The 26467-nt window shown below is 37.3% G+C and overlaps 1 protein-coding gene across 5 annotated transcripts in view; it reads left to right on the forward strand.

The window, feature by feature from the left end:
* Itsn2 (intersectin 2) overlaps positions 1-26467 on the forward strand; it is a 116097-nt gene that overhangs the window by 6381 nt on the left and 83249 nt on the right. For all 5 annotated transcript variants that reach the window (XM_027424570.2, XM_035448072.1, XM_027424571.2 and 2 more), the window contains exons 2-3: positions 19546-19608; positions 26283-26375. In XM_027424570.2, coding sequence (XP_027280371.1) covers positions 19578-19608; positions 26283-26375 — 124 coding nt within the window. In that variant the 5' untranslated portion in view covers positions 19546-19577. The remainder of the gene's footprint in view (positions 1-19545; positions 19609-26282; positions 26376-26467) is intronic.

Genomic DNA, 26467 nt, shown 5'->3' on the forward strand with positions numbered 1-26467 from the left:
TACTATTTTTATTATGATGAATAATAAATGTTCTATGTAGAAAATGGAAACACTATTGGGAAACGCAAAGACCATGATACTTTCCAGACATAGCCACTGCTCATGTTTTGGTAGATCTCCTAGACCTTAGTCTCTGCCAATAATGGACCTGTGGTGTGCTGTTATGTGTTTTGTTATAATTTGGTATGTTTTCCTGCTGTGATAGGGATTGAAGCTGAGCGTTCAAGGCAAGTGCTTTCTTGGTGGACTACAGCCCACGTTCAGGCTCTGTGACTTTCCTTTGTAGCTTACTAATAACTTTTATCAAAACATGGCTCTATTTTTACTATGTACTTATCCACAATATACTTTTATTGGTGAATAATATGTCCCTACTGCTGAATATTAGTAATAGTGTCTAACATTTATAGAGCAGTAGCTATATCTTAGTTATTTTGGGGATACTTTGTATAAATTCATTTAGTCTTTAGACACTTTATAAGAACTCTATTGTTGAGGAATTTGAGCAAGTATAAGTATAACCATTTCCCCAGAGTGACACAACTCTATGGACACTTCTTAATGCCCACATACACATATTACCAGATTGCCTTAAGGAAAATTCATTAGTATGAATGTGTAAATGAAACCATCCTATTTCCCCCCAGTCTTGATGCTTTGCCTTTAGAAAATACACTTATTAAAACTACTTCAATTTTTCCTCCTCTAAGTATTAGTATCAAATCGTTCTTATTCCATTTATCTTGTAAAACATTCCTTTCTGCTTCTTTCCCATTTCATTGGCATGTTTACTTTGTTCATTTATTACTTTTTTTCCTCTCCTCTCTTCCCTCTCCTCCCCTCTCCTTCCTTTTTTTCTAATTTCTTTTGACAGTCCCTTGTAGCCCAGACTGGCCTCAAATTTACTGTGCAGCCACCTACCTCCATCTCCTTCAGGCTCGGATTGTAGGCATGTGCCTCTCCCCATGGTTTATGTGGTGTTAGAGATCAATCCTGAAGCTTTGTGCATGGCAGAAAACCATTCTGCTGGCTAAACCATATCACCAGCCCTCTTGTTTGTTCTAAGAATTCTTTGTTAAGAATAATGTATCTTCTATATAGCTACACATTTTTCCAAGTTTGTTTATGGATTTAAGAAAAATGATAATGATGGTAGTTAATATCTGTGTAGCACTTCTTGAGTAAGTATATGCTGTGTATGCTAAGTATTTTACATTTAATAAAATAACTCATTTAATTTTTACAGCCTCCCCTAGAAGGATTAGCTCCTTTGATAGTGTCTTTTTTTTTTTTTTTTTTTTTTTTTTTTTTTTTTTTTTTTTTGAGACAAGCTCTCACTATGTAGCCCTGGCTGTCCTGGATATCTGTATGTAGACCAGGCTAGTCTTGAGCTCACAGAGCTCCACCTGCCTCCCAAGTGCTGGGATGAAAGGCATGTGACTTGACATTGTCTTTTCAAGTCTTAGATTTTTTTTCCTCTGTGCCTTTGCCTATTTCTGTTCTGAGTTCCTGAAAAATCACAGTACCCTGCTGTCTGAAGCCTATTGTTCAGTGCTCATTACTCAATTTAGGAGTCATTTCCTCTGAGATCACTCATCTAATGACGTTCTAGTTTCTCAAGGCAAAGTGAGGTATCATCTGCTGTCCTTGTCATCCCATAGAACTTAATGGAATTCTAACTTTGGGTGCATTCTTCGTTTTCATTCCTTTTCTTACACATCTAATGACTGGGCAGATACACAGACTTGCATCAAAGGTGCTCTTGGTGATGCTGGTGGTGCCAAGAAGAGAAAGGTTGGGAGATAGCTTGCTACACAAGCATGAGGACCTGAGTGTGACTCCCTAGCACCCACATAAAAAGCTAAGTACCTGTGAACACACGTACACACACTCATATACCCTCCCCCACAAACACAAAGAAGTGATTCTCCTTCCAAAATATGTGAAGTAGAAACCTGGACTGGGGAAGTAACATTGAAACTGATCTGAAAGCTAGGGGGACAAGTGTAGAAGTCCATAGACTAAAACTCAGCAAAAACACAACTGGTGCTTTCCCATGATTGTGTGTGCATCGAGTAGTTTGGGATGATTTTGAGTATTACAGCCTTGCTTCTGGAAAGCCAAAGAATAAACCCTGCTTCCTTACTATGTGCTTGTGGGTATGGATGTAGGTTTTTCTCTTTTGGTTTTGTAGGGGTTTTTTGTTGTTGTTGTTCTGTTTACTTTTTTTAAAAAAGGGTCTAATTGTTCCAAACTCCTGGCTACAAGTGAGTCTTTCCCCACCCCACCCCACACACTTGACACCTTCCTAGTAGCTGGGATTACAAACACACACTGCTCCAGCTAAAAGACCCAGCATACTTCTTATAGTGTTCAGAATGTTGTCTTCCTTCTGGAGTGTACATCTCTACTAGATGTACATAGAACACCGGTCGGTTTATCTTCTTAGACCTTTTACTAATATAGTGAAGCACTCAAAGAGTCCTGACATTATCTTGCTAAGTTTCTGAAACACAGGGAAGTTTGGTGAACTGGAAACCTTTGCCAAAAGTCCCAGAGAAAGCTCTTTGGAGCCTTGGTTGCAGTCACATTTTTCCTAGGTTAGAGCTTTTACTAAGTCTTCAGCTCCTTCTCACCAGCCTTGATTATGCTTCTGATTTCTGTTTTGCTATCTTTGATAAGAGACATTCTACTCTTAATTTACTAGTTTTGAGACATATTGATGGCTGGTCTTGAAAGAGGATAAATAGTTTGATCTATGTTAGCAATATAGTTTATGTCATTTAATATAAATACTTTTCCAAGTCTTTAAACTTCTTAAATTTACCTTTTCTTTTTACTTTAATTTTTTGTTGGTTTTGTTTTTGTTTTTTGAGATAGGCCAAGGACTTGTTAAGTAGACCAGGCTAACCTCAAATTTGCCATGATCTTCTTGCCCCTACCTCTCAAATGCTTGAGTTACAGGCATGCACAACACCTGGTCAATATTTTTTTCTTTATGAACATAGTACATTCCAATTGATGAAACTTAGTAAGATAAAAATATATTTCAAGCTGGGCATTGGTGGCACACGCTTTTAATCCCAGCACTCGGGAGGCAGAGGCAGGCAGATCTCTGTGAGTTCCAGGCCAGCCTGGTCTCCAGAGTGAGTACCAGGATAGGCTCCAAAGCTACATAGAGAAACCCTGTCTGGAAAAACCAACATATATATATATATATATATTATATATATTATATATATATTTCAATATATATAAATTATATATATATTTATATATTAATATTTCAAGTTTATCTTCCAGTGACAGTCATGTTTTAGTGTCTGATTCGAGTACGAGACAGACAGACAGACAGACAGACAGAGAGAGCCTCTCACATTGAAGTTAAGAACACAGATTTTGTTGTTTAGGATTTGGGCTGTTAGCTTTGTAAATGTAACAGTCTTTTCCTTAAAAAGTAGAGATTTACCAGCTATAGTGGCACACACTTTTAATCCCAGTTCTAGGGAGGCAGAGGCAGGCAGATCTCTGTGAGTTTAAGGCCAGCTTAGTCTGCATAGCAAGTTCCAGGCTAGCCAACCAAGGAACACTCTGTCTCAAAAAAGTAGATATTTTATGTGATATTTATGCACAGAGCTATTAAGACAAAGAGGTATACATGGTTAATATCACTATCTCCAAATAAAACCTAATAAATGGTAATAGTCATAGGCAGCCTTATTTTTGCATAGGTTTAGTGGTGGTCTGCTGCTCTAGACTGCTTAGAATGAGGGAGCAGGCTGGGGAACTGTGTATTCTCTTTTTGAAATAATTGAAATTTAATTTCAATTTTTAAACATTTACATGGTGCTTACAAAACTGTTTAGTGAAGTCTCCTTTAAAATGTGATTAACAAATCAAAACGAACTCCAGAAGTTGATTTATTTTGGGCAAGCATCATGATTGATGAGTATATGTGAGCCTGAGACTCTCCTACTGCGGTCCTTGAAATGGTGGCATCATTGATAGCAAGGTAACCATGGTAACATGTAAAAACATGTAGTACAGAGTTTGGCACCTTCATATTTTTAAAATTAATTTTTAGTTGAAATACAAAGTAACAAGTTTTATAACATCTTCATGCATATCATATATTGTTTTTCTTCATTTCCTTCCACTGTCGTCCTCTGTACCCCTCCTTCCCTCTAGATGATTCTCTTTCATCACCCACTGTCCCCTCTTCTGCTTTTCTGTTTCATGCATTCCTTCACCTGCTTTCTTAATTTAATTTATTTTCTTCCAGTATCTAGCTTTGTGACCTATAAACACACATATAAATACACAAACTCACACACACACACACACACACACACACACACACACACACACACACACATATATATACATTACATATTTTTCCATATATGAAAGAAAATTGCAGTATTTGTCTGAGTCTGCCTTATTTTACTTAATGTAATGAATTCATGTTATATCTGTTTACCTGCATATGAATTTGATTTTGAGTGGCCATGGCTTCGTGATACTTGACTCCATGTAATACTGTTGTCATTGTGATGCAATTTCCATGTTGGCTAATGCTTCTGTGAGTATCTTTGTAAAGAAGGCAGTTTTTACTCTTAGTGTTGTTTCCTATGACAGTCTCCCAGCAGTGAAATTACTGATGTGTAGGGTACAGTTGTATGGATGTGGGTAGGATTTCTGATGTATGGTTTTAGGTGCCTTGTGAAAAGTTGTATCATTTGTATTCCCAGAGCCTATGCCTGCACCCAATTCTCAGGTTTTCTAGCTTGGGTGTTAGCCAGGGTAAAGGTTGGAGTTTTGTTTTTGTTTGGTGACTTTATGAGTAGAAACAATGTAAAATGTAAATTTTGTTATTGTGTGTGTGTGTGTGTGTGTGTGTGTGTGTGTGTGTGTGTGTGTGTATACAAATGGTTTTTGAGACAGGTCTTCTCTATGTAGCATGGCTGTCCTGGAACTACTCTCTCTACTCTGGAAGGCTGAGATTAAGGACATGTGCTACCACACCTGTCTAATTTTCATTTTCTTAATTATTAGTGATATTAACATTTATTAGTGTTTTTTGTAAACTAATTGAAGGCTTAGTGTTTTCATTATCCATTTTAATAGTTTCTTATACATTAAAGTATTAACTGGCTATCTTCTCTATGTTATTTACCCCATTTAATTACCTTTTACTTAAAAAAAAAAAAATCCTACTGGGCAGTGGTGGAACATACCTTTAATCCCAGCAATTGAGACAGAGGCAGGTAGAGTGAGGCCAGCCTGGTCTACAGAGTTCTAGTACATTCAGGGCTATTACACAGAGAAACCCCTGTCTCAAAAAAAAAAAAAAAAAAAAAAAAAAGAAGAAGAAGAAAAAAGAAAAAGAAAAACAAAACAGAACAAAAACCCTCACAACTTTCAAATAGCTACATAGATGAATCTGTTTACTCTTTCCTTTGTGTTTTTTATAAAGGTTTAAAACTTTGGAAGTTAAATTGTTTCAAAGAAGTCACATTTTACTTGAAAGTTGAACATATTATTCAAGTCCTTCTCTGCATACATTTTATTCAACCCAAGTAAATAGTTTTGTTTAAATATTTACTTTTTATGAGACAATTGAGACTAGGCTCCAGAGGGGCCTGGTCCTCACCCTCCTTTCTGGGCAGCGATTGAGTCACATGCTATTTTAGGTGTGTTTCCCCCATTGTGTGTGTGTGTGAATTGCTTTGTTCAGGCCTGTTGACCGACTCTTCTATAACTGGTTTAAAGCTTCAGCATGATTTTGAGTACTAACTCAGTGCATCATTTCTGGTTTTTATGCCCTCTTGACGACTTCTTGCTTTGTTAGTTAACCTTAATGTTTATAAACGTCAAAATATATATTGTGTTTAAACATCTTAAACTGAAGAGAGTTAAGTTCCAGAACTAGAATTAGAGTTTGTATTTAGAAGCTTTTAGAGAACAATATGCTTTGAGTATTTGGGGCCAAAAACATAATCTTTTTATCTATTGATACTCTCTGCACAACTAATTTGCTTCAGTGAAATAAAGATGATGAATACCTATTAGAAAATAATGTGAATATAGTAATTTTAATATCTAACACATATAAACATCCTATGTGCCAAATCTTTTACAGGTATTAGTGTTAAAGTAACCTTGCATTTTAGTCCAGTTTACCCACATGGATTAGGAAATTGTATGTGTGTTGTGGATAAGGCCACAAACCTGTAGAGTATGTGTACTGGGATTCAACTTGAGTTAGGTGATCTGTTTTCAAAATAATTGTAGCCTGCTTGTCCTCTGTGCAATTGAAAGTATGCTAATCTCTTGGGAGTTCATGATTAAAAAACTTTAGTATCTACCTTATGGCTAACAGCTCAACATCAATTATATGAAAATGAAGAGATAATTGCAGGCATTGGCAGTCTCATAAAGATGAGCAAATATGAAATCAGAAGTTAGGATACTAGATGTTATGTATAAGAGGAAATGGAAGTGAAAGGAAGCTTTCATAAGTAGAAATGTCACCAACAAGGTAGGTAGTTCTGCAGGCACTGAGGAGAAAAGCAGAGTCGGAGGGTAGATAGTTCAACTCTGGTTTGTAAATAAAGACTAGACTCTTACAACACATTGTATGAATGTAAAGAATATTAGCTTATTTAGAATAACAGCTTTATAATTCAATTACAGTGTCACCATTTTAAAGTTCCTAATTCTATGATTTTTAGTATTTCTGAGTTTTTATTTTCATTTTTCTTTGAAGCTATTGTGAATAGTGTATTTTCAGGTGATTCACTGCTTAATTCTACCAAAATTTGAAGGGAAATCTGATACCAGCATGTCTCAAACTATTCGCAAAATAGAAAGGGAAGGAATACTACCAAACTAATTACAAAGCCAGTATTGCTCTGATACCAAAGCTAGACAAAGTTGTAACAACAAAAAGAAATATATAGACAGATTTTCTTGATGATCATAGATATAAAAACCTTAAACAAGATACTTGCAACCTAAATTCAAGGACATAGTAAGATTATACATCATAACCAACTTCATTTCATCCCAGGGATGCAAGGATGGTTCAATGTGTTCAAATCAACAAATGTATCATATAAATGAACTTAAGGACAAAAATCACCCAATCAGCTTCATTGATAAAGAAACAAAAGCATATGACGAAGTTCACCATGCCTTCATCATAAAAATTCTGTAGAAAATGGAAATAGATGGGATATATCTAAACATAATAAGGACCACATATGACAAATCTATAGCCAACATTACACAAATTGGGTAAAACCCAAGCAGTTCTCACTCTTCTCTACTCTTAGTATAGTACTTAGAGTCTTAGCTAGAGCAATAAGACAGAAGGAGGATATTAAAGGAATACAAATGGGAAAGGAGGAAAGCAAATTATTCCTGTTCTCAGATTCTTTCCTAAAATCCTACAGACTCCACTAGAAAACTTGTAGACCTGATAGACACTTTGTCAAGTTGTGCGATATAAAATCAAAATACAAAAATTACTAGCATTTATATATTATATAGCAATATCTTAGATTTCCTTCCCCCATTATGACAAAATACCCTGACCACAGCAACCTAAGGGAGAAAGGTTTTATTCTTGCTCACAGTCCTACGGCTAATGGTCCGTCTTGGTGGGGAAGTCCAAGAAGCACAAGTTTGGGAAGCATCTGATCATGTTGTAGCCACAGTCAGGAAGCAGAGAGTGATGACTTCATGCTGTGTCTCAGTCCCTTTTCATCACTTAAGTAGTTCAGGATCCTGACAAGGGAATGGTGCTCCCCACAGTGGTGGGTCTTTGCACCTCAATTACTGAAGTCAAGATAACCCTCCATAGTTATGCTCAGAGACTGGTGTCTCAGATGATCCTGTACTCTGTCAGGTTGACAATTTGTAAAACTTGCTGGAAAAGTAAGAAGGAAAAAGATCTCATTTTGTTCCTTTTAATGCCTAAATAGTCTTTTATTATATGTGTAGATTATATTTGTTTGTTCATTGTTTGATAGATATTTGGGTTGTTTTACCTTTTTGGCCAATGTGAATAAAAGTACTATAAGAAGTTGTGTATAGGTTTTTGTGTGGACATGTTTGTTTCATTTCTTTTAAGCTTATCCTTAGAGTAGAATTGCTGATTTCTATGACAACCTATATGTAACATTTGAAGGAGCTTCCATGTTGTGTTTTAAAGCATTGGAAACTTATTTTGTATTCTGGTTGAGCCACTACACAGTGTCACAGTGAAAATTATTGGATTAGATAAAGGTTTCCATTATGGTCCAAGATACCAAGCCATGAGCCTTTTTTCTGGCGGGTGATGAACCAAATATTCAATTCATCTCAGTGTTCTCAGGGCTATTATTCTTCTATTCCCAGTCTTTGATATTTGTGTGTAACTACTCATTAAGAATCTAAGTTATCAAGAATTATTGAAATTTAGGGTTCATAAACTAAAATTATTTAGGTCATACTGAGGACTAAATTTTTAAAAAATCTCATTTGTACAATGTTGTTGTTGGCATTGAAAAATTCCTACTATGCATATACCTATATGTTGATGGATACTGCATCATTGACATTGTCTTGAGTTGGCTGTTTTCCCATTGCTCTTGGACTAATATAATTATAAAAGAATATATACTGGATTATAAAGATAATTAAAAATGTAAAAGGTCTTTTATACTGATAGTGTGCTGAAATTATAATGCATAGAGATGAATTAAAATATTTAAGATGAATATATGAAAGATGTGTAGTTTAGGACACACTGGAGTAGACCTGTAATCTCAGCTCTCGGGAGGAAGATCCTAAGCCAGAGTAAACCCTTTCTTAAATTGCCTTAAAATACCCTTACGTTCAGGGGCTTTATCACAACAACAGTAAAGTTAAGACAAAGGTCTTCAAGTCACCACATTTTCTGCATAATAAAATGTCATGTTTTAGATCATGTGTGGCTGTGTGCGTACGTGTTGCACAATAGTGTCTTCCTCTGTGTCCACCTTAGTTTTTGAGACAGGGTCTGCCAGTGAACCTGGAGGTTGTTATTTCAGATTCTTGCGATGTATTTCCTTATCCCCAACTCTGCCCCTGCCCTGGGGTTACAGGGTACACTGCTATGCCTGGCACGTATGTGGGTGCTAGATGTGTAACTTCATATCCTCACGTTTGTGCTCCAAGCATTTTACCCACTGAATTATCTCCTCAGGTCCATGTAGCATGTTACATTTGTTGGTATGGGAAATATAGTTCAGAGACAAGAGCTTAGAGAGGCTAAATGTCTTTCTAACATTTTGTATTTAAGCCTCATCTTATTGGTATTATGCCATCAGACTATACTGGAAGACTTTATAGATGAAGTCCAATTTAAGCTATTTGGTAATATCTACTAAAATTGCAATGTTCATACATTAACTCACTTTCCATGTGTAGGATTCATCTTTGAAAACTTAACATAAATGTATACTTTCTTTTTTGTTTGTTTGTTTTGGTTTTTTGGGGAGGTTGTTTGTTTGGTTTTTTTGAGACATTTCTCTGTGTAGCTTTGGAGCCTGTCTAGGAACTGCTTTGTAGACCAGGCTAGCCTCAGACTCACAAGGATTCTCCTGCTTCTGATTCCTGAGTGCTGGGATTAAAGGCATGTGCCACCACTGCCTGGCCTCCTCCTCCGCCTCCTCTTCCTCCTTCCTTCTCCTTCTCCTCTTCTTCTTCCTCCTCTGCCTCCTTCGTTTCCCAGTATATAAATAAGATCTGGAAAAATATTCAAACCTATTAATGATTGCTGTCTTGATAGTGGACTTTGACTAAATCTGTTTGTGAGATGTGTGGTTTTTAAGTTTTTTCAAAAACATAAAGTTGTGCTTGTTTGTATTTCTATCACTAGGGTGTGTTATGGTTCCTTGTGTTGTTGCTATCAAGTATGAATAATTCATCATTATTTTCCCAGACTACAGAAATCTTATGTTTTTGAAGTATTGCTTACCTTTGTCTACACTATCTCCTCCATGTTCATTCATTTAACAAATGTCTGACAGTGTAGGGCAAAGGTTGATTTGAATGGATACAGGTTTGCTGATTCTTGGAAACTGATCTGCATGTGGCCTCCCCCTTTTCTGTCTCAGAAAAGAAATTTGCATTTAGACACTGGAGGGTTCAAGAAATTAGTCTCTCTTCAACCCTGCCCGTTGAAGAGGGGGAAAGAAAAAAGAGTGGCAGAAAGAAATCTGTTTTTTCTCTGTTCCTATTTTCTTGCTCCTATACCTGTGAATGTCTGTATTCATTCCTGTTTCTATATCTAAACTTTATTCCCAGAGCCAGAAATCCTGTCCCATGGTGTACTTTATGCCTAAGAGCTATGTAATTCCACTTACATAGATAGTGTTTCTTTTCACTTCTTTTGGAGATTTTCGTTTTCTCTAGGAAAATAGTTTTGTTTCCCTGTCTAAAAAGTAAATACAATAATCCTCCTTAACCCCCTTCCCCACCCCCAAACAGAACCTGTCCTGGAACTTGCTCTGTAGATCAGGCTGGCCTCAAAACTCTCTGGAGATTTGCCTGCCTCTCAAATGCACCACCACCCTCTAGCCCCACCTTCCCTTCCTTACTCCTCTTCCCACCCCCTCTTCTTTCTTCAACAACATTTCATTTTGTTGTTGTTTTTTGCTTGTTTGTTTTATTTTGTTTTGAGACAGTATCTCTTTCTGTAGCCCTGGCTGTCTTGGAACTCACTATGTAGACCAAGGCTGGCCTCAAACTCACAGAGATGCTCCTGACTCTGTCTCCTGAATTCTGGGATTTAAAAAATGATTGCTATCGTGCCCAGCAACTAAATATTTCTTGAGTCACCTACATGTCACTTCCCTTTACTGCATCATCCACTTGGTTTGACTTTTGAAGCCACTAGAACTATACTTGACAGGTTGCTAAGACTAATAGCTTAGCCTTTTTTTTGGTACCATTTGGCAGTGTAACCTCTCCTTGGAATGCTTTTTCTTTGTGTTTGCTTTTGAGACAAGGTCTCATTATATAGACCTGGCTGGCCCTGAAACTCTACTAGGTAGACCAGGCTGGCTTATAATTCTCAGAAATCCATCTGCCACTGCCTTATGGGTGCTGGAATTATAGGCATGTGCCACCATGCCTGGCCTCTTTTGTTCCTGATACATTATTTCCCTGACTTGATTATAACTATACCAAGTCCCCAGTGACTATCAAATATGGATCTGTAGCTCAAACAGAGCTCTTTCTATCTTCTTTGTCACTCCCACCAACATGTCTTTTAAAGATGTCAAATTAAGTATGTTCACATTTGAAGTTTGCTGTTGTTTCAACTTGTCTCCCAAATTTAATGTCACTGCTCCAGGTGATATCTTACAGGCTTAGAGGCTAAGTCTAAAGAATCATGAATTCTAGTACAACCTTCGATGCATATCAAGACCTTATCTCAAAACACAAAACAGCCTAGGCTGGGAAGTTGGCTCAGTGGATGAAGGCACACACTTCCAAACCTGACAACTTGAGTTTGTTCCTCTGAACCCACATGGTAGAAGAAGAGAACTGACTCCATAGAGTTGTCCTCTGACTTCCTCATGATTGCTGCTGTGTGTGCACACCTATATCCATACACATAAACACACATGCACACAAAATAAATGACAATGTAATCACAAATTTAAAATATGTACCCTCAGGAACTGTACTATCATGGATTTGAGTGTCAGGCCTTTAGTCAAATTTATTTAAACTATTTAAGTGTTATGAGTCAAAGATGAGCTGAAGAATCTAAGCTTTCCTCTGTACTAAAAATTTAAAATGCCTCAGAATTTAATGAGAAATAAATAATTTGGTGGGGGGCGTGGTTTCGAGACAGGGTTTTTCCGTGTAGCAGCCTTGGCTGTCCTGGAACTCACTCTGTAGGCCAGGCTGGCCTCGAACTCATGGAGATCTGCCTGCCTCTGCCTCCCAAGTGCCATCACTGTCTGGCCTGAGAAATAAAAATTCTTATCTCTAAAAGTATACTTAAAAGAAAAAAAGATCTGCCACCAATTATAGAAGAGCCATGTTACAGGGGACAGTATGGTTGTTACCCAAATCTCTGATTTCTGGAGGATTTTATGGAGGCAGTTTGGATCCTCTTCTTTCCTACCAGCTCTCCCCTATATATTCAATCTTTAAAAGTTCTATTTTATTACTAATGTGTATGTGCACATATGTGTGCACATGTGTATGTATAATGTGTGCATGGGTGCGGGTGCATGTGTGCCAGAGCAGGCTTATCAAAGTCAGAGGACAACTTTTGGAGAGTTGGTTCTCTCCTGTGATGGATCCTTGGGATCGAGCATACAGGTCTCTGGCTTCTGAGGCAAGTGTTTTCACCTACCAAGCCATCTCTATCTCTCCAGTCTGATGTGTTCAAGTTGACATTGCTTTCCCTGCTTCCTTTGGTTTGTTTCTTTGTTGTTATTGATGTTACGGTTCATTTGTTTCTATGTGAGTCATATATTTTATTTACCAGATTTTTTTTTTTTTTTTTTGGTTTTTCGAGACAGGGTTTTATCTGTGTAGTTTTGGAGCCTATCCTGGTACTCGCTCTGTAGACCAGGCTAGCCTCGAACTCACAGAGATCTGCCTGCCTCTGCCTCCCAAGTCCTGGGATTAAAGGCGTGCACCACCAACGCCCAGCTTATTTGCCAGATTAACTTGTTCAGTTATAAATATTTTCTATGGAAGATTTGGTTTAAGAACTAGGCATACCCAACTAAATAAAAATGACGTGCCCAGGGCATGTGACACAGGCAAACAAGGGTAATGGGAAATTGAAGGGCAGTATGATAAATGAGATTATTTTGGTTGAACAAGTCTTATAGACATATGTAGGAGATGGTAATTAACTGCCAGGGAGGAGAGAATTCTTTTAAAGAAAAGATGTCATTTGAATTGGGAATTAAAGGCTAAGAAGCCAGCAGGTGACTGTGAAGAGGCAACACATCTTTAGGAAAGAACAAGGCAGAGGAAAAGGCATCCTTGTTTCTTTTTTGTTGTTTTTTGAGACAGGGTTTCTCTGTGGCTTTGGAGCCTGTCCTGGAACTAGCTCTTGTAGGCCAGGCTGGTCTCGAACTCACAGAGATCTGCCTGCCTCTGCCTCCTGAGTGCTGGGATTAAAGGTGTGTGCCACCACCGCCCGGCTGACATCTTTGTTTCAAGAAAGGTTGATGTCCACATCCATCAGGGGCAAGTGGTAGGTAAAGTAGATTGGAGTGACTTTCATCCACGAGCTTAGACCTAACTTGTAATTACTGGGAGAGTTTATGAAAGAGTGGAACACCAGTGATGCTATGGGGGAAAAAAACAAAACTAGTAGCTATGTGAGAACATTCCAGGGGTGGAAAACTATTCTAGAAGGTTCTCTGTAGATGAGGTTTCTGTCCCACCTGGTCCCACGGCTGTTTAGCCCCAAATAAACCCAGAGACATATTAATTATAAACTGTTTGGCTGATGGCTTAGGCTTCTTGTTGGCTAACTCTCTCTTAATTATTAACCCATGTCTATTAATCTATGTATTTCCACATGATCTTGGGCTTACTGGAGATGCCTGGTCCCCTTTCTTCCTTGGCAGCTACATGGCGTCTCTCCTGCAGCTCACTCTCTGCATCTTCTCCCCAGAATTCTCCTTGTCTCATAGCCCTACCTAAACTTCCTGCCTGGCTACTGGCCAGTCAGTGTTTTATTCATCAATCATAAGAGAAACATATATACAGAAGGACATTCCCCCATCAGTTCTTCTAATTCACATAATGACTTGCTACTGAGTCAGCCTCAAGTGCTGATCCTGGTTTTCTGTAGAATTGTTAAAAGTTTCAAGTGGCCTCGTAAAAAGAGTTTGGCAATGGCCCTTCTGCTTCTATTGTGTGGAACACTTTGAGGAGAATTGGTATGAGCTGTTCTTTGAATTTCTGGTAGAATTCTGCACTGAAACCATCTGGCCCTGGGCTTTTTTTGTTTGTTTGTTTGGGAGACTTCTGATGACTGCTTCTATTTCATTAGGGGTTAAAGGTCTATTTAAATTGTTTATCTGTTCTTGATTTAATTTTGGTAAGTGAAATCTATCCAGAAAATTGTCCATTTCCTTTAAATTTTCAAATTTTATGAAGTACAGGTTTTCAAAGTATGACCTGATGATTCTCTGGATATCCCCAGTGTCCATTGTTATGTCCCCCTTTTCATTTATGATTTTGTTAATCTGCATATTCTCTCTCTCTCTCTCTGCCTTTTGGTTAGTTTGGATAAAGGATTGTCTAGCTTGTTGATTTTCTCAAAGAATCAACTCTTTGTTACATTGATTCTTTGTATTGTTTTCCTAGTTTCTACTTTATTGATTTCAGCCCTAAATTTGATTATTTCCTGAGTGAGTTTGCTTCTTTTTGTTCTAGAGTTTTCAGTTTTGTTGTTAATTCTCTGGTGTGACTATTATCCAGTTTCTTCATGTGGACACTTAGTGCTATGAACTTTCCTCTTAGCACTGCTTTCGAAGTGTCCCATAAGTTTGGGTATGTTGTGTCTTCATTTTCATTGAATTATAGGAAACCTTTAATTTCTTTTTTTCTTTCTTGACCCAGGAATGGTGCAATTGTTCATTGTTCAGTTTCCATGAGTTTGTAGGGTTTCTGCCATGTGTGGTGTTGTTGAATTCTAACTTTAAAGCATGGTGGTCTGATAAGATATAGGGCGTTATTCCAATTTTTTGTACCTATTGAGGTTTGCTATATTGTTGAGTATGTGGTCAATTTTAGAGAAGGTTCCATGTGGCGCTGAGAAGAAGGTATATTCTTTTGTGTTTGGATGGAGTGTTCTATAGATGTCTGTTAAACCCAATTGGGTCATAACTTCTGTTACTTCCTTTGTTTCTTTGTTAAGTTTGTCTGGTGGTCCTGTCTAATGGTGAGAGTGGAGTGTTGAAGTCTCTCACTATAAGTTTGTGAGGTTTTATGTGTGATCTGAGTTTTAGTAATGTTTCTTTTATGAATGTGGATGCCTTTGTATTTGGGGCATAGATATTCAGGATTGAGACTTCATCTTGATAGATTTCTCCTGTGATGAATATGAAATGACCTTCTTCATCTCTTTTGATTGATTTTAGTTTAAAATCTAATTTGTTAGATATTAGGATTGTTTCTTGGGTCCATTTGATTGGAAAATCTTTTCCCAACCCTTAATAGCAAAAGGATGGATTATGTCTTCGTATCCATTCTGTTAGCCTGTGTCTTTTTATAGGTGAATTAAGACCATTACTATTGAGAGATATTAATGACCATTGATTGTTAATTCTTGTTTGTTTTAGATTTGTTGTTGTTGGTGGTACTGTGTGTGAATCCCCCCCTTTTTTTTTCTTTTGGCTGTTGGTAAAGTGGGAATATCTATTGCCTATGGTACCCAAGCAACACAAAGACACAACTAAGAAAGAGAACTACAGACCAATATCCCTCATGAACATTGGTGCAAAAATACTCAGTAAAATACTGTCAAATGGAACCGGGCGTTTGGTGACACATGCCTTTAATCCCAGCACTTGGGAAGCAGAGACAGGCGGATCTCTGTGAGTTGGAGGTCAGACTGATCTCCAGAGCGAGTGCCAGGATAGGCTCCAAAGCCACACAGAGAAACCCTGTCTTGAAAAACTAAAAAATAATAAAAGCAATATACAGCAAACCAACAGCCAACATCAAACTAAATGGAGAGAAACTCAACGTGATTCCTCTAAAATCAGGAACAAGACAAGGTTGTCCACTCTCTCCATACCTCTTCAATATTGTACTTGAAGTTCTAGCTAAAGCAATAAGACAACAAAAGAAGATCAAAGGGGATACAAATTGGAAAAGAAGTCAAATTCTCACTATTTGTAGATGATACGATAGTTTACATAAGTGACCCAAAAATCTACCAGGAAACTCCTACAGCTGATAACACCTTCAGTAAAGTGGCAGGATACAAGATTAGCTCAAAAAAAAAAAAAAAATCAGTAGCCCTACTATATGGGCTGAGAAAGAAATCAGAGAAACATCACCCTTTACAATAGCCACAAGCAATATAAAATATCTTGGGGTAACGCTAACCAAACAAGTGAAAGACCTGTATAACAAGAACTTTGAGTCTTTAAAAAAAGAAATTAAAGAAGATATAGGAAAATGGAAATATCTCCCATGCTCTTGGATAGATAGTATCAACATAGTAAAAATGGCCATCTTACCAAAAGCAATCTACAGATTCGATGTATTAACAATAGAAATGTTAGCAATTATTTAAAAAATGCAGAACAGACTTATATGATCTGTCATGTTTTTCAAAATTTCAGTTATATTTCTTCTCATGAAGCACTGGGGATTGAACCCAAGACCTTGTGCATGCTAGGCAAGTGCCCTATCTCTGAGCTCCATCTCCAGCCCCAATTATTATTCTCTCCAAGTCTTTTAATGAACTAGGAAACTTGTTAAGCATGGTACAATTAATGATTCTAAAATGGTACAGAAAATTAATGTAACTAAAACAGATGCACTGGTATGCTTTAAAAGCTTACTGATTCCAACAAATTATATTACCATAATCAGATGCTACCAGAGACAACCAAATGCTTTATACATGTGTAAATGCTGCTGTATGGTGTTTGCATGCATGAATGAATAGGTAAATTGTGCATACAAGGTGGAAAAGATTCTGTAATACCAGGAGGCTTGCCTTCCCTGTCCATTGTATTATTTGATTATTCAAATTGATTATTATTTTATTTCAGAATTATTACTGTGATAGTTGAGTATCAACCACACGGCCTTTGTTATCTCCTTAGAGTACATGATACCCAGTCAAAAGTTCTAGACAGATGGTTTGTAGGTTTAGACCTTAACTGATTAAAGGTTTTCTGTCCATGGGATTGTTCCTAGTTGGTCTGTTGTCTCAGTTGTCATTGACACTGTGTTTAGTACTTTAGAAGGTTACATAGTAGGTTATATATAATGCTTTCGACAAGCTTTCTCTCATGTCTAAAACTTGTCTATTACAGGAAACTGTGTTTGATGCTGCACGTCTAAGTAGATAGTTGCTTTCTGGTAGACATCTTATTTTTCTTACATTGCTTATGTCATGGAGGATGTAAAATGTATTTGTGGAATTGTCCTGCATTTAAGGAAGTTTGTAGTCATGAGTAGTTGAGCTTCTTTTGGTGTTAACTTTTTTAGCTAGTTATGCCACCATTTTCCCAACCTCACAGACTGTAATTCTGGGAATTGTCTCTTTGTTTCTGATTATTACATCATCACTCATTTCCATCAAATCAGTGAGTTCCGCTTATTGTGAACACTACTGTTTTTCTAGCTCCTCTCATCTCTTCCCACTGCCTCTATTATAGTGCCACGTTTTGATTTCAGCTTGCTCTGGTTGAGCTCCTTGCTTCTGCCTTTTCTTCATAATTGATTGTCTATCTTAAATGAAATGTATGTTCCTTTCTATAAAACCCTTCAGAATGCTTATCTGCTACAGTTAAATTCAGGATTTTACCCTTCTAATTATAATTGATTCTTACTCACTCATTGTACCTTCTATAAGAATTCCAATCACCAACCAGAGTTTTGGCATTAATTTTTTTGTAAACAACTTCAATACTTGGAGTTTATCTTGTAAGAAAGGAATGGAGAAAACCAACATATTCATGGTAAACTTTGTTCCTACCCAGAAAGAGTAAAAGGATGAGTGGTGACAATAGCTCCACTGCCATAAAGCTTGTTGTCAGCTAAGCAAGGACGTGTGTTTTGACAGGAGGTAGTGTAGAGTAGAATTGCCATGTGAGCATTTGTGGAGGTTTGCCCATCCCTCCGTCTCAGCTCTGACTTTTCTTTGTTGTGTAGATGGATACTTCTTGCCATTAACCACTCTCATCACTTCTCCTTTTGCTTACCACATGTAATAATAGATGAATTAGTTTGCTCTGTAGGAGGAAAATCAGCTGTCAATTCTCTTGTCAATAAATTAATTGGATTTATGTACCAGGAATCACTAAATGAATATGAAATATAACCATATTTATCTAAGTCATTATAGTATTTGATCCTTGGTAGCATAGAATGCTAGTATACTGAATTCACTAATGTTCTGGTTCCTCAGGACAGTACTTTTGACAGCCAGTCATCCAGTTTTTCTGGTGATAGCTTCATATGAACCTTTCCTGACTGTTTTGTTTAAATCACCTATTCAAGTATTTTGGAAGGGCTCCTAAAACTATTAATATTTAAATTATTTGGTTAGATAGATGAGGTACTGAGTGACCTTTTAAACTGTCTCTGACTAGTCCTAGCTTCAAGATTCTTGGAGCAAAATTTGAATTTTGTATTTATTTACAGTTAAATAATGAATGGGGGTGTCAAAATGATTACTTCACTTTCTCTGGATGTTTATGGAGTAGCTGTCATTTACTGAATACACACTGTCTGTCAGGCAGTGTATTGACTGGATTGTGTAATACTTAAAACAAATAGTGATCCAAAGTATTTTTGTAGACAAGGAATCTAAGACTTTTCTGTGGTCACAGTTAGGAATAGAGCCAAGTAGATCTGAACCTAGAACTGTTAGCTACAAAGACCCTTTTCTTAAATATATTTTAGTAATTATGATGGCTTTTGTTAATTACTTTTTTTGGTTTTTAAGGCAGAGTTTCTCTGTGTAGTTCTGGCTCTCCTGGAACTCACTCTGAAGATCAGGCTGGCCTTGAACTCACAGAGATCCTCCTGTCTCTGCCTCCTCAGTATGCTAGCTTGATAATTACTTCTAAATTGTACCTTTGTGTTGTCAGTGTGTTTTGCTATCTACGCCATTCTTTTTAGACTATTTTTAGAGCTTAATTAAAAAGCAGTATTTCATTTATTTTGGATATATTTCTTGCTGGGGATTAAAACAATATTATGGATTTCCATGATATTCTTTTTTTTTTTTTGAGACAGGGTTCCTGGCTGTACTAGAACTTGCTCTGTATACCAGGCTGGCCTTGAACTCAGAGATCCACCTGCCTCTGCCTCCTGAGTGCTGGTATTAAAGGTGTGTGCCACCAGTGTCCAATTTCCATGTTCTATACTTAATTTATGCAGTTGTTTTCCTTATATCAATTCTTGCCTAATCATAACAGCTCTTTGTCTCTCCTGAATTTATTTCTACACATATATTGATTAATGCCCAGAGCTTCTTTATTCTGTATTTGCTATTGCATATATGTTTCTTTTAAGTGGTCATGTACTGAAGGCAGCACCATTGCTCTGTAGGAGGAAAATCAGATGTCAATTCTCTTGTCAATAAATTAATTGGATTTATGTTTTAAAAATCCCCTCCTCATCCCCAACTATGAATTCTGCCTGTTCAGCGGCAGCAGGAGCTCTGTGTTGGTTTTGTTGGACTTGTGTGCTAAATGGGACAGACAGTCCCACAGCTTAGCGCTAAGCTGTGATCTGTCTTTGTTGCATTAATAGCGCCATGTTTTCATGTTACAGATGGCTGAGAGCTGCAAGAAAAATTCAGAACCATGATGGCTCAGTTTCCCACAGCTATGAATGGTAAGTAACTTTGTGCTGATGGTAGGATGAGAGGATGTGGGCTTTTATTGTGGTGGTGAGTCTGCTGAAACATTTTTGTAGGTAATTTTCCTTGACTTTTAAAATGTAAAACTTGAAGTATTCTGGTTGAAAACACTGAGCATTTCAGAACAATACATGTATTTTCTTATTAGTATTATGCAGTAAATTCCACATTTCTGTTGAAGCATTTTTGATAGTATCTGGAATATGTGTTTCCCATTGAACATTGAGAATAGCCTAAAGGTATATTCTGCTTAATGCATGAGACTGGAAGACAGAAAGCAAAGTACCCTTAGGTGAAGACTAAGGAAGTTAGCTGTCCAGATGATTGCAAGAAGATTAGGCCAACAAGATTCCTTTAGTAATATAAATATGAGATTAAATTTTCCTTTATAAATATTCATATTATTTCATGTTTATATTACCTAATTATGCTGAGACCCACATGGTGGAAGGAGAGAAGTGACTCCTACAAGTTGTCTTCTGACCTCCACACACTGCCTAGCTTGTGCCCTCCCAATAAATAAATAAATAAAGAAATAAAGAAATAAAAATTAAAATTAATATTGTTGAAATGGTGTAGGATTATAGGGATGGATGCCACAGACATTTTTAAATTAAATAATAATGTTTTGCCATAATGATTGATATGTAAGTTTAAGACAGTGATGTTCTTCCAGCCTCGACGAGTTCTGTGCCTCATATGAAAATGTCTTCACTAAACTCAGTTTACTTACAAACTTCAACCAGCATATTAATAAGGTTTATAAATTCAATAAACACATAAGCAGTATGACCCCAGTCTTTCTTCCATTCCACAAGTATTTATTTTATTTATTTATTTATTTATTTAATTTATTTATTTATTTTGGTTTTTCAAGACAGGGTTTCTCTGTGGCTTTGGAGGACAACCTGGAACTAGCTCTTGTAGACCAGGCTGGTCTCTAACTCACATAGATCCACCTGCCTCTGCCTCCTGAGTGCTGTGATTAAAGGCATGCGCCACCACTGCCCAGCCCATAAGTATTTATTATATAGCTCATTTATAAATAAAAATGACTAGAAACAAACAAAATGTTCAATGACAAAAATGCCCGTGTGACTAAGATTCCAGTCATGAATTAGGAAGTGGTAGATAGGAATAAAGATAGTTGTTTTTCTTAAAAACTTCTGAAAAACTGGTAACAGAGTGACTCTGTTATCTTCAACTTAGTAACTTCTATACATCTAAGTCCAATTCAGCATTTAGAATGTTATTGAAAGCAACATCCATGTATAACACAAAACTTCAAGAGCAGTGTCTGCACCTCTAGTAAGTCATTTGTCACAGTTTAATTTTTTTGATGCTGGGCCCAGTTGTTTGTATTAGTGCCGTGACACATTCATCCTATTTGGCCATGGATATCTTTATCATTCTAAGACTAACTACAGACTCATTAGGCTGCTTTGGTTCTCAGAGTGCTGTCTGTCTAATATAGTAGCCACATCTGTCTTTTTCAGTTTCAATTTAAACTAATAAAAATCCAGTAAACCATACCACTGCATTTCATGTTCTTAAAACCACACATAGCTGAGGCTGCCATATTCCATCAGTGTAGATAAAGAACATTTGCATTGTGTCACACAGTTCTATTAAACAAGATGTTTTTTAGTCTCTAGTGCTTCACTTCCTTGTTTTATTTCATTTTTCACAAGATTAGAAAGGCTGTCAGTGCCTCCTGTTTTGCAACTGCAGCTCTGCTCCTAATCTTTTGCACTGCAGAACCATCATCCCCAAAGCCTTCTTAATCACGGTGCTTTGCATTCTGCTTTTCAAAAACTGAGTAAGTTTGCAGATTGAGAGAACATGATAGAGAGGCCGCCAAGTGCCAGGCAAGAAGTTATTTCAGATACATGTTACTACTGGTTGATATTACAGGGTGACATAGCTTGTTTCAGCCTCAGAATTATGGGGTGCTGAAGACTGAGAAAGAAGTTATGAAACCCATCATAATGGCTTTATCCATAATCTAGAAAGGAGAGGAAGGGGTACAGAATAAAAACCTCCAGTGGCTTTAAGAATACTGTTTTCTTGGAGCTTTGTTACCTTTTGAAGTTTAGGGCATGGTAGTCTTTGAACCATATATATGGTTAGGAATTGCTGAGCCTGATGTTGGGTCTGTACAGTCAGATGCAGCATTGCATGGTACTTGTAAAACCTAGGTTTTTACGTTCAAGTTCCTGTAACTTAGGCTTCAACTCTATTGAGAACAGTATGGCAGTTGTGTTTTAGGGATTTAAATTACTGCTAGATCAGTATGTGTCATTTATTTTAAATGTTACTTGTTTAAATTTGCTTCAAATACTATTTGCAGTCTATTTCTAAAATTTAGTTTTTATTGTATATAAATAAATATAGCATATTTGACTTACATTTACAATTGCAATATTGACATACTATCTACCTGTGTTCTTTTTGTATGTGTGTTAATGATGGATGTGTATGTGTATTTACACATGTGAAGACAGGGATGATATTACTGGTTCTCTATAGTGGAGAACTTGTCCTTCTTCCCTGGTTTTATGAATGTGCTTAACAGAGCTAGTAGCAAGAAGAGCATAAACAAGAGAAATCTTTCTGAAAATCCATCTGTAGTTTAGTGATGAGTTGGGGGATGGGTGGAATTTTGATGGATTCCTAACACAATTATCAGACAGTGTAAGCAGTCATTAGCTTTTCATAAAAATATTGCATATCAACCACCACCTTGTTATTCTGTCTTCCATAAAGTTTGCAAAAATAGACTAAAATTGGGAGGTTTTCTTCCCTCCAGGTGCAAAATATCAAATAGCTCTTTGAAAGATTCTGTTAGTGCTACATTCTAAGTAAGAAAACTAGAATTGTATCAACTATTTAAAAATTAGCTTTAAATCACACATATTGCTGAATTTTTTCATTTTGAGGTTATCTCATTTCTAGAAAATTCTTGGTACATTAATATTTAAATTTAATATTTTAAATTTTAAAGTGAACATGATTTAAAAGTTATTCCATGTCCTAACTTACTGAGCATTTCATTTCTGCTGATAATGTTAATCATAATAATAGTGACTATTGTTTGTGGTCTTCTTGGTGATGGGGTCTTAAATATTAAGAAGGCTGTGACTTTTAAAAGGTGTTCGTGTATTCATCTTTGTTCCCTTTACATGTTTATTGAATGAGTAAATATGAAGGGTTCATGGTTGCTGCTTGGAGTCATGAGGAATTAAGTAGCAAATATTAACAGGCTGGTTGAGTTTTCTACTATGAAGACAAGCATCCAAGAAAAGTTGAAAAGATAGTTGTATATAAAAAAAGTACCATAGACAGACAAAGTGGAGCATGCCTTAGAGATCTGTGGATCTCTGTTGAATCTAAGGCTGCTTGATCTCCATAGCAAGTTCCTGGCCAAATATACAGTGAGACCTTTTTTGCCCATTTTTATTTTTTATTTAAATTAGAAACAAGCTTGTTTTGCATGTCAATTCCAGTTCCCTATCCCTCCCCTCCTCCCCTGCCCCCGCCCCATCCTATCCCCTTTCTGCTCCCCAGGGAGGGTGAGGCCTTCCATTGGGGGAATCATCAAAGTCTGTCATCATTTGGAGCAGGGCCTAGGCCCTCCCCCATGTATCTAGGCTGAAAGAATAACCCTCTATGTGGAGTGGGCTCCCAAAGTCCATTTGTACACTAGGGATAAATACTGATCCACTGCCAGAGGCCCCATAGATTGCCCAGGCCTCCTAACTGACACCCATGTTCAAGGGGACTGGATTCCCAGCTGTCTGGGGTCCATGAGCTCCCCTTTGTTCAAGTCAGCTGCTTCTGTGGGTCTCTCCAGCCTGGTCTTGACCCCTTTTCTCATTACTCCTCCCTCTCTGCAACTGGATTCCTGGAGTTTGATTCAATGTTTAGCTGTGGGTATCTGCTTCTACTTCCATCAGCTACTGGATGAAGGCTCTAGGATGGCATATAAGGTAGTCAACAATCTCATTATCAGAGAAGGGCATTTAAGGTAGCCTCTCCACTATTGCTTAGACTGTTAGTTGGTGTCATCCTTGTAGATCTCTGGACATTTCCTTAGTGCCATATTTCCCTTTAAACCTATAATGGCTCCCGCTATTATGGTATCTCTTTCTTGCTCTCCTCTATTCTTCCCCTGACTCAATCTTCCTGATCCCTCATGTCCTCCTCTCCCCTCCTCTTCTCCCCTTGTCTTTCTCCTAACTCTCTCTCTCCTCCCCCCAGCCCATTTTTAATTTTTAATTAGTTTTTTAGGTTAGTATACTAAGTAGTGAGTTTTTTAATGGAATTTTCATACATGTATGTTATTATGCTTTTTTCTGTCATTCATCGGTCATTATCTTATCATAGGTATATTGCATATTTGAAATGGGTTAGGTGGTATTCTGAGGCTACAGAGGTGACAGTTAACAGTATGAGAGCATATCATGTATGCTGGGAGGTCATACCTTTCAGGGAGTTCAGGCTACCCCAGTTCTAGCCTCAGTTCTCATTTTGTCCATCTCATGCTGGGGACCAAACCTTGTGTTTGCTCACTGCAAGCTCTACCACTCAGTTAATCTTCAACTGCTCATATTCTAATCTCAGCTGCTTATTGTATTATCTTAAGCAAGTTACTTTTCCACCATTGCTTTTAGTTTCCTTATCCATAATAGTACCCTAACTTACAGTGTTAGTGCTGGTGGAGTTAGTGAGCTACTCCATATAAATACCTGACATCATCAGGTCTCACAGCTGTTTTCATCCCTTGTCATTTTCATCTTTTTAGTCATCATTTTTCCAAAGTCATACACAGTAAATAAGTTCTATAATATAAAGTTTTTTTTTCACATCACAGGACTTCTGACAGTTTCTTTTAATGGAATTTTCACACGTGTATGTATACTTTGTTCTTAGGTCCTCTTTACAAACTGGTCTCCTGGTTTATTTTGCTAATCTTAATAGGTGAAAATCATGTTCAGTGTTATTTTATTGTAGGTATATTGCATGGATAATGTGTTCAATCTGTGATAAATAAGCTGATAAGACAAAGGAAGTTTTACTACACATGTGGTGCTTGTTTTGCAAGTGTGTGGGTTTATCTGCTTTAGATCCTTAGTTCTTCAGCAAGTTTCTTTATTTTTAACTCTACCTCTTAAAACTTCTTTTTATAGTTTTTTTATTCAGTCATTTAGAGCTAAGAAAATGTGTTAAATCAATTTTAGCATTTAAAATTAAAGTAGGCCTTTAGTTTTTCTGAAAATTGCCTTTCTACCATAGCTTTTTTACTGTGTGGACAGCAGATATATATGAGTTTATGTGTCTGAATACATGTGGCTCCTTGTTGACAGATGTTGAGTAAACTAAAAGTGTAGCCAGAAGTGATACATAGGTGCTTTTTAGCCAAGAAGTCCAAAGACTCCTTCAGAAGGCTGCTGATCAGTATATGTGAAGGGTAGACAGTAAAGGGGTTGTGAGTGTTCTGTTCCCTCCAGTCCTGACCTATGTAGTAAACGCCTTCCTGCCTGCTCCCTCTTTTATTGAATTAGACAGCTATTCAGGAATCATTTTTAAGCTTTGTGCTTTGCTGGTACTCAGCTGGTTCTTGGAATAGAAAGATGAATGCACAGAGTTCCTGCTCCCAGACCTTAGAGTCTGCTGGAACAGATGGACCTCAGACAGCTATGGCATCTTCCTGAGTGCCCTGCAGAAGCATGAAACTATCTTGAGAATCTGGAAGAGGAAACTATTACTGTCATCTAGTGATGTCAGGGTTCTCCTGAAGGAAATGGCATCTGACCTAACCTTGAGAGGGAGTCTAAAAGAGGGTTGGGGTAGACAGCTTGGTGGTAGACAGTGTCCTAGTTCAGGGAGGCCTTGGGTTCAGTCCCCAGTGATGAAGGAAAAAGGAAATGACCCTTTGCAGTTAATTCAGGCTAGTTCTTTCCTGCCACTTTCCATACTCACAAGTACAGTATCTTAGCTAGTAGCCTCTTCAATGTACTTAGAGCATCTTGCACATCTACCTTCTCAAGCCATGTCCTTTTTGTGTGAGCAGAGTGTTCTCATACCACCTTGGCACATGGCAAGGTACTGAAATTGCCAGCCTCTGCTTAATCTTTCCTGTTTCTCACTTCTGATGCTTCTAACTTAGAATCCCACAGCTGTTGTCGAACTTCTGCTCAGAGTTCTTCCCAGGTAGCACAGTACATGGTGGTACTTATTTTCTATGTATGAATTCTTTGAGAATGAGAATAATACGCTAATCGTTTTTGTTGTTTTGGAACGGTTCCTCTGTGTAACCCTGACTCTTCTGGAACTAGCTCTGTAGACCAAGCTGGTCTCAAACTCTTCTACTCACCTACTTCTGCCTCCTGAGTGCTGAGATTAAAGGCGTGTGCCACCACCACCCAGCTTTAATCTTTTTATTGCCAAAATTGACTTCATTCTTGTGAGTGGCATACAGTTATTATTCAATAGACATTAACTGACTGAATGACTGAAAGTCTTAGGGTTGCTATATATAGTTGATAAGATTCATGTCTGCATGTTAGGATTTTGCATTCTGTAGATACACTGTTTTGAACAGGCTTATGTATATACTGTAATGTCTTGGTCTTTCATTATATTTTAGGAGGGCCAAATATGTGGGCTATCACCTCTGAAGAACGCAATAAGCATGACAAACAGTTTGATAACCTCAAGCCCTCAGGAGGTTACATAACAGGTTTGTGTTTATCCTTTGATATATTATTTATTGTAAATTATGTTACTGTTTATATGTCTTACACTTAGTTTTAATACCTGTTACCAAATTTG

This window comes from Cricetulus griseus, chromosome 7, assembly GCF_003668045.3.
Source record: "Cricetulus griseus strain 17A/GY chromosome 7, alternate assembly CriGri-PICRH-1.0, whole genome shotgun sequence".
Taxonomy (NCBI): domain Eukaryota; kingdom Metazoa; phylum Chordata; class Mammalia; order Rodentia; family Cricetidae; genus Cricetulus; species Cricetulus griseus.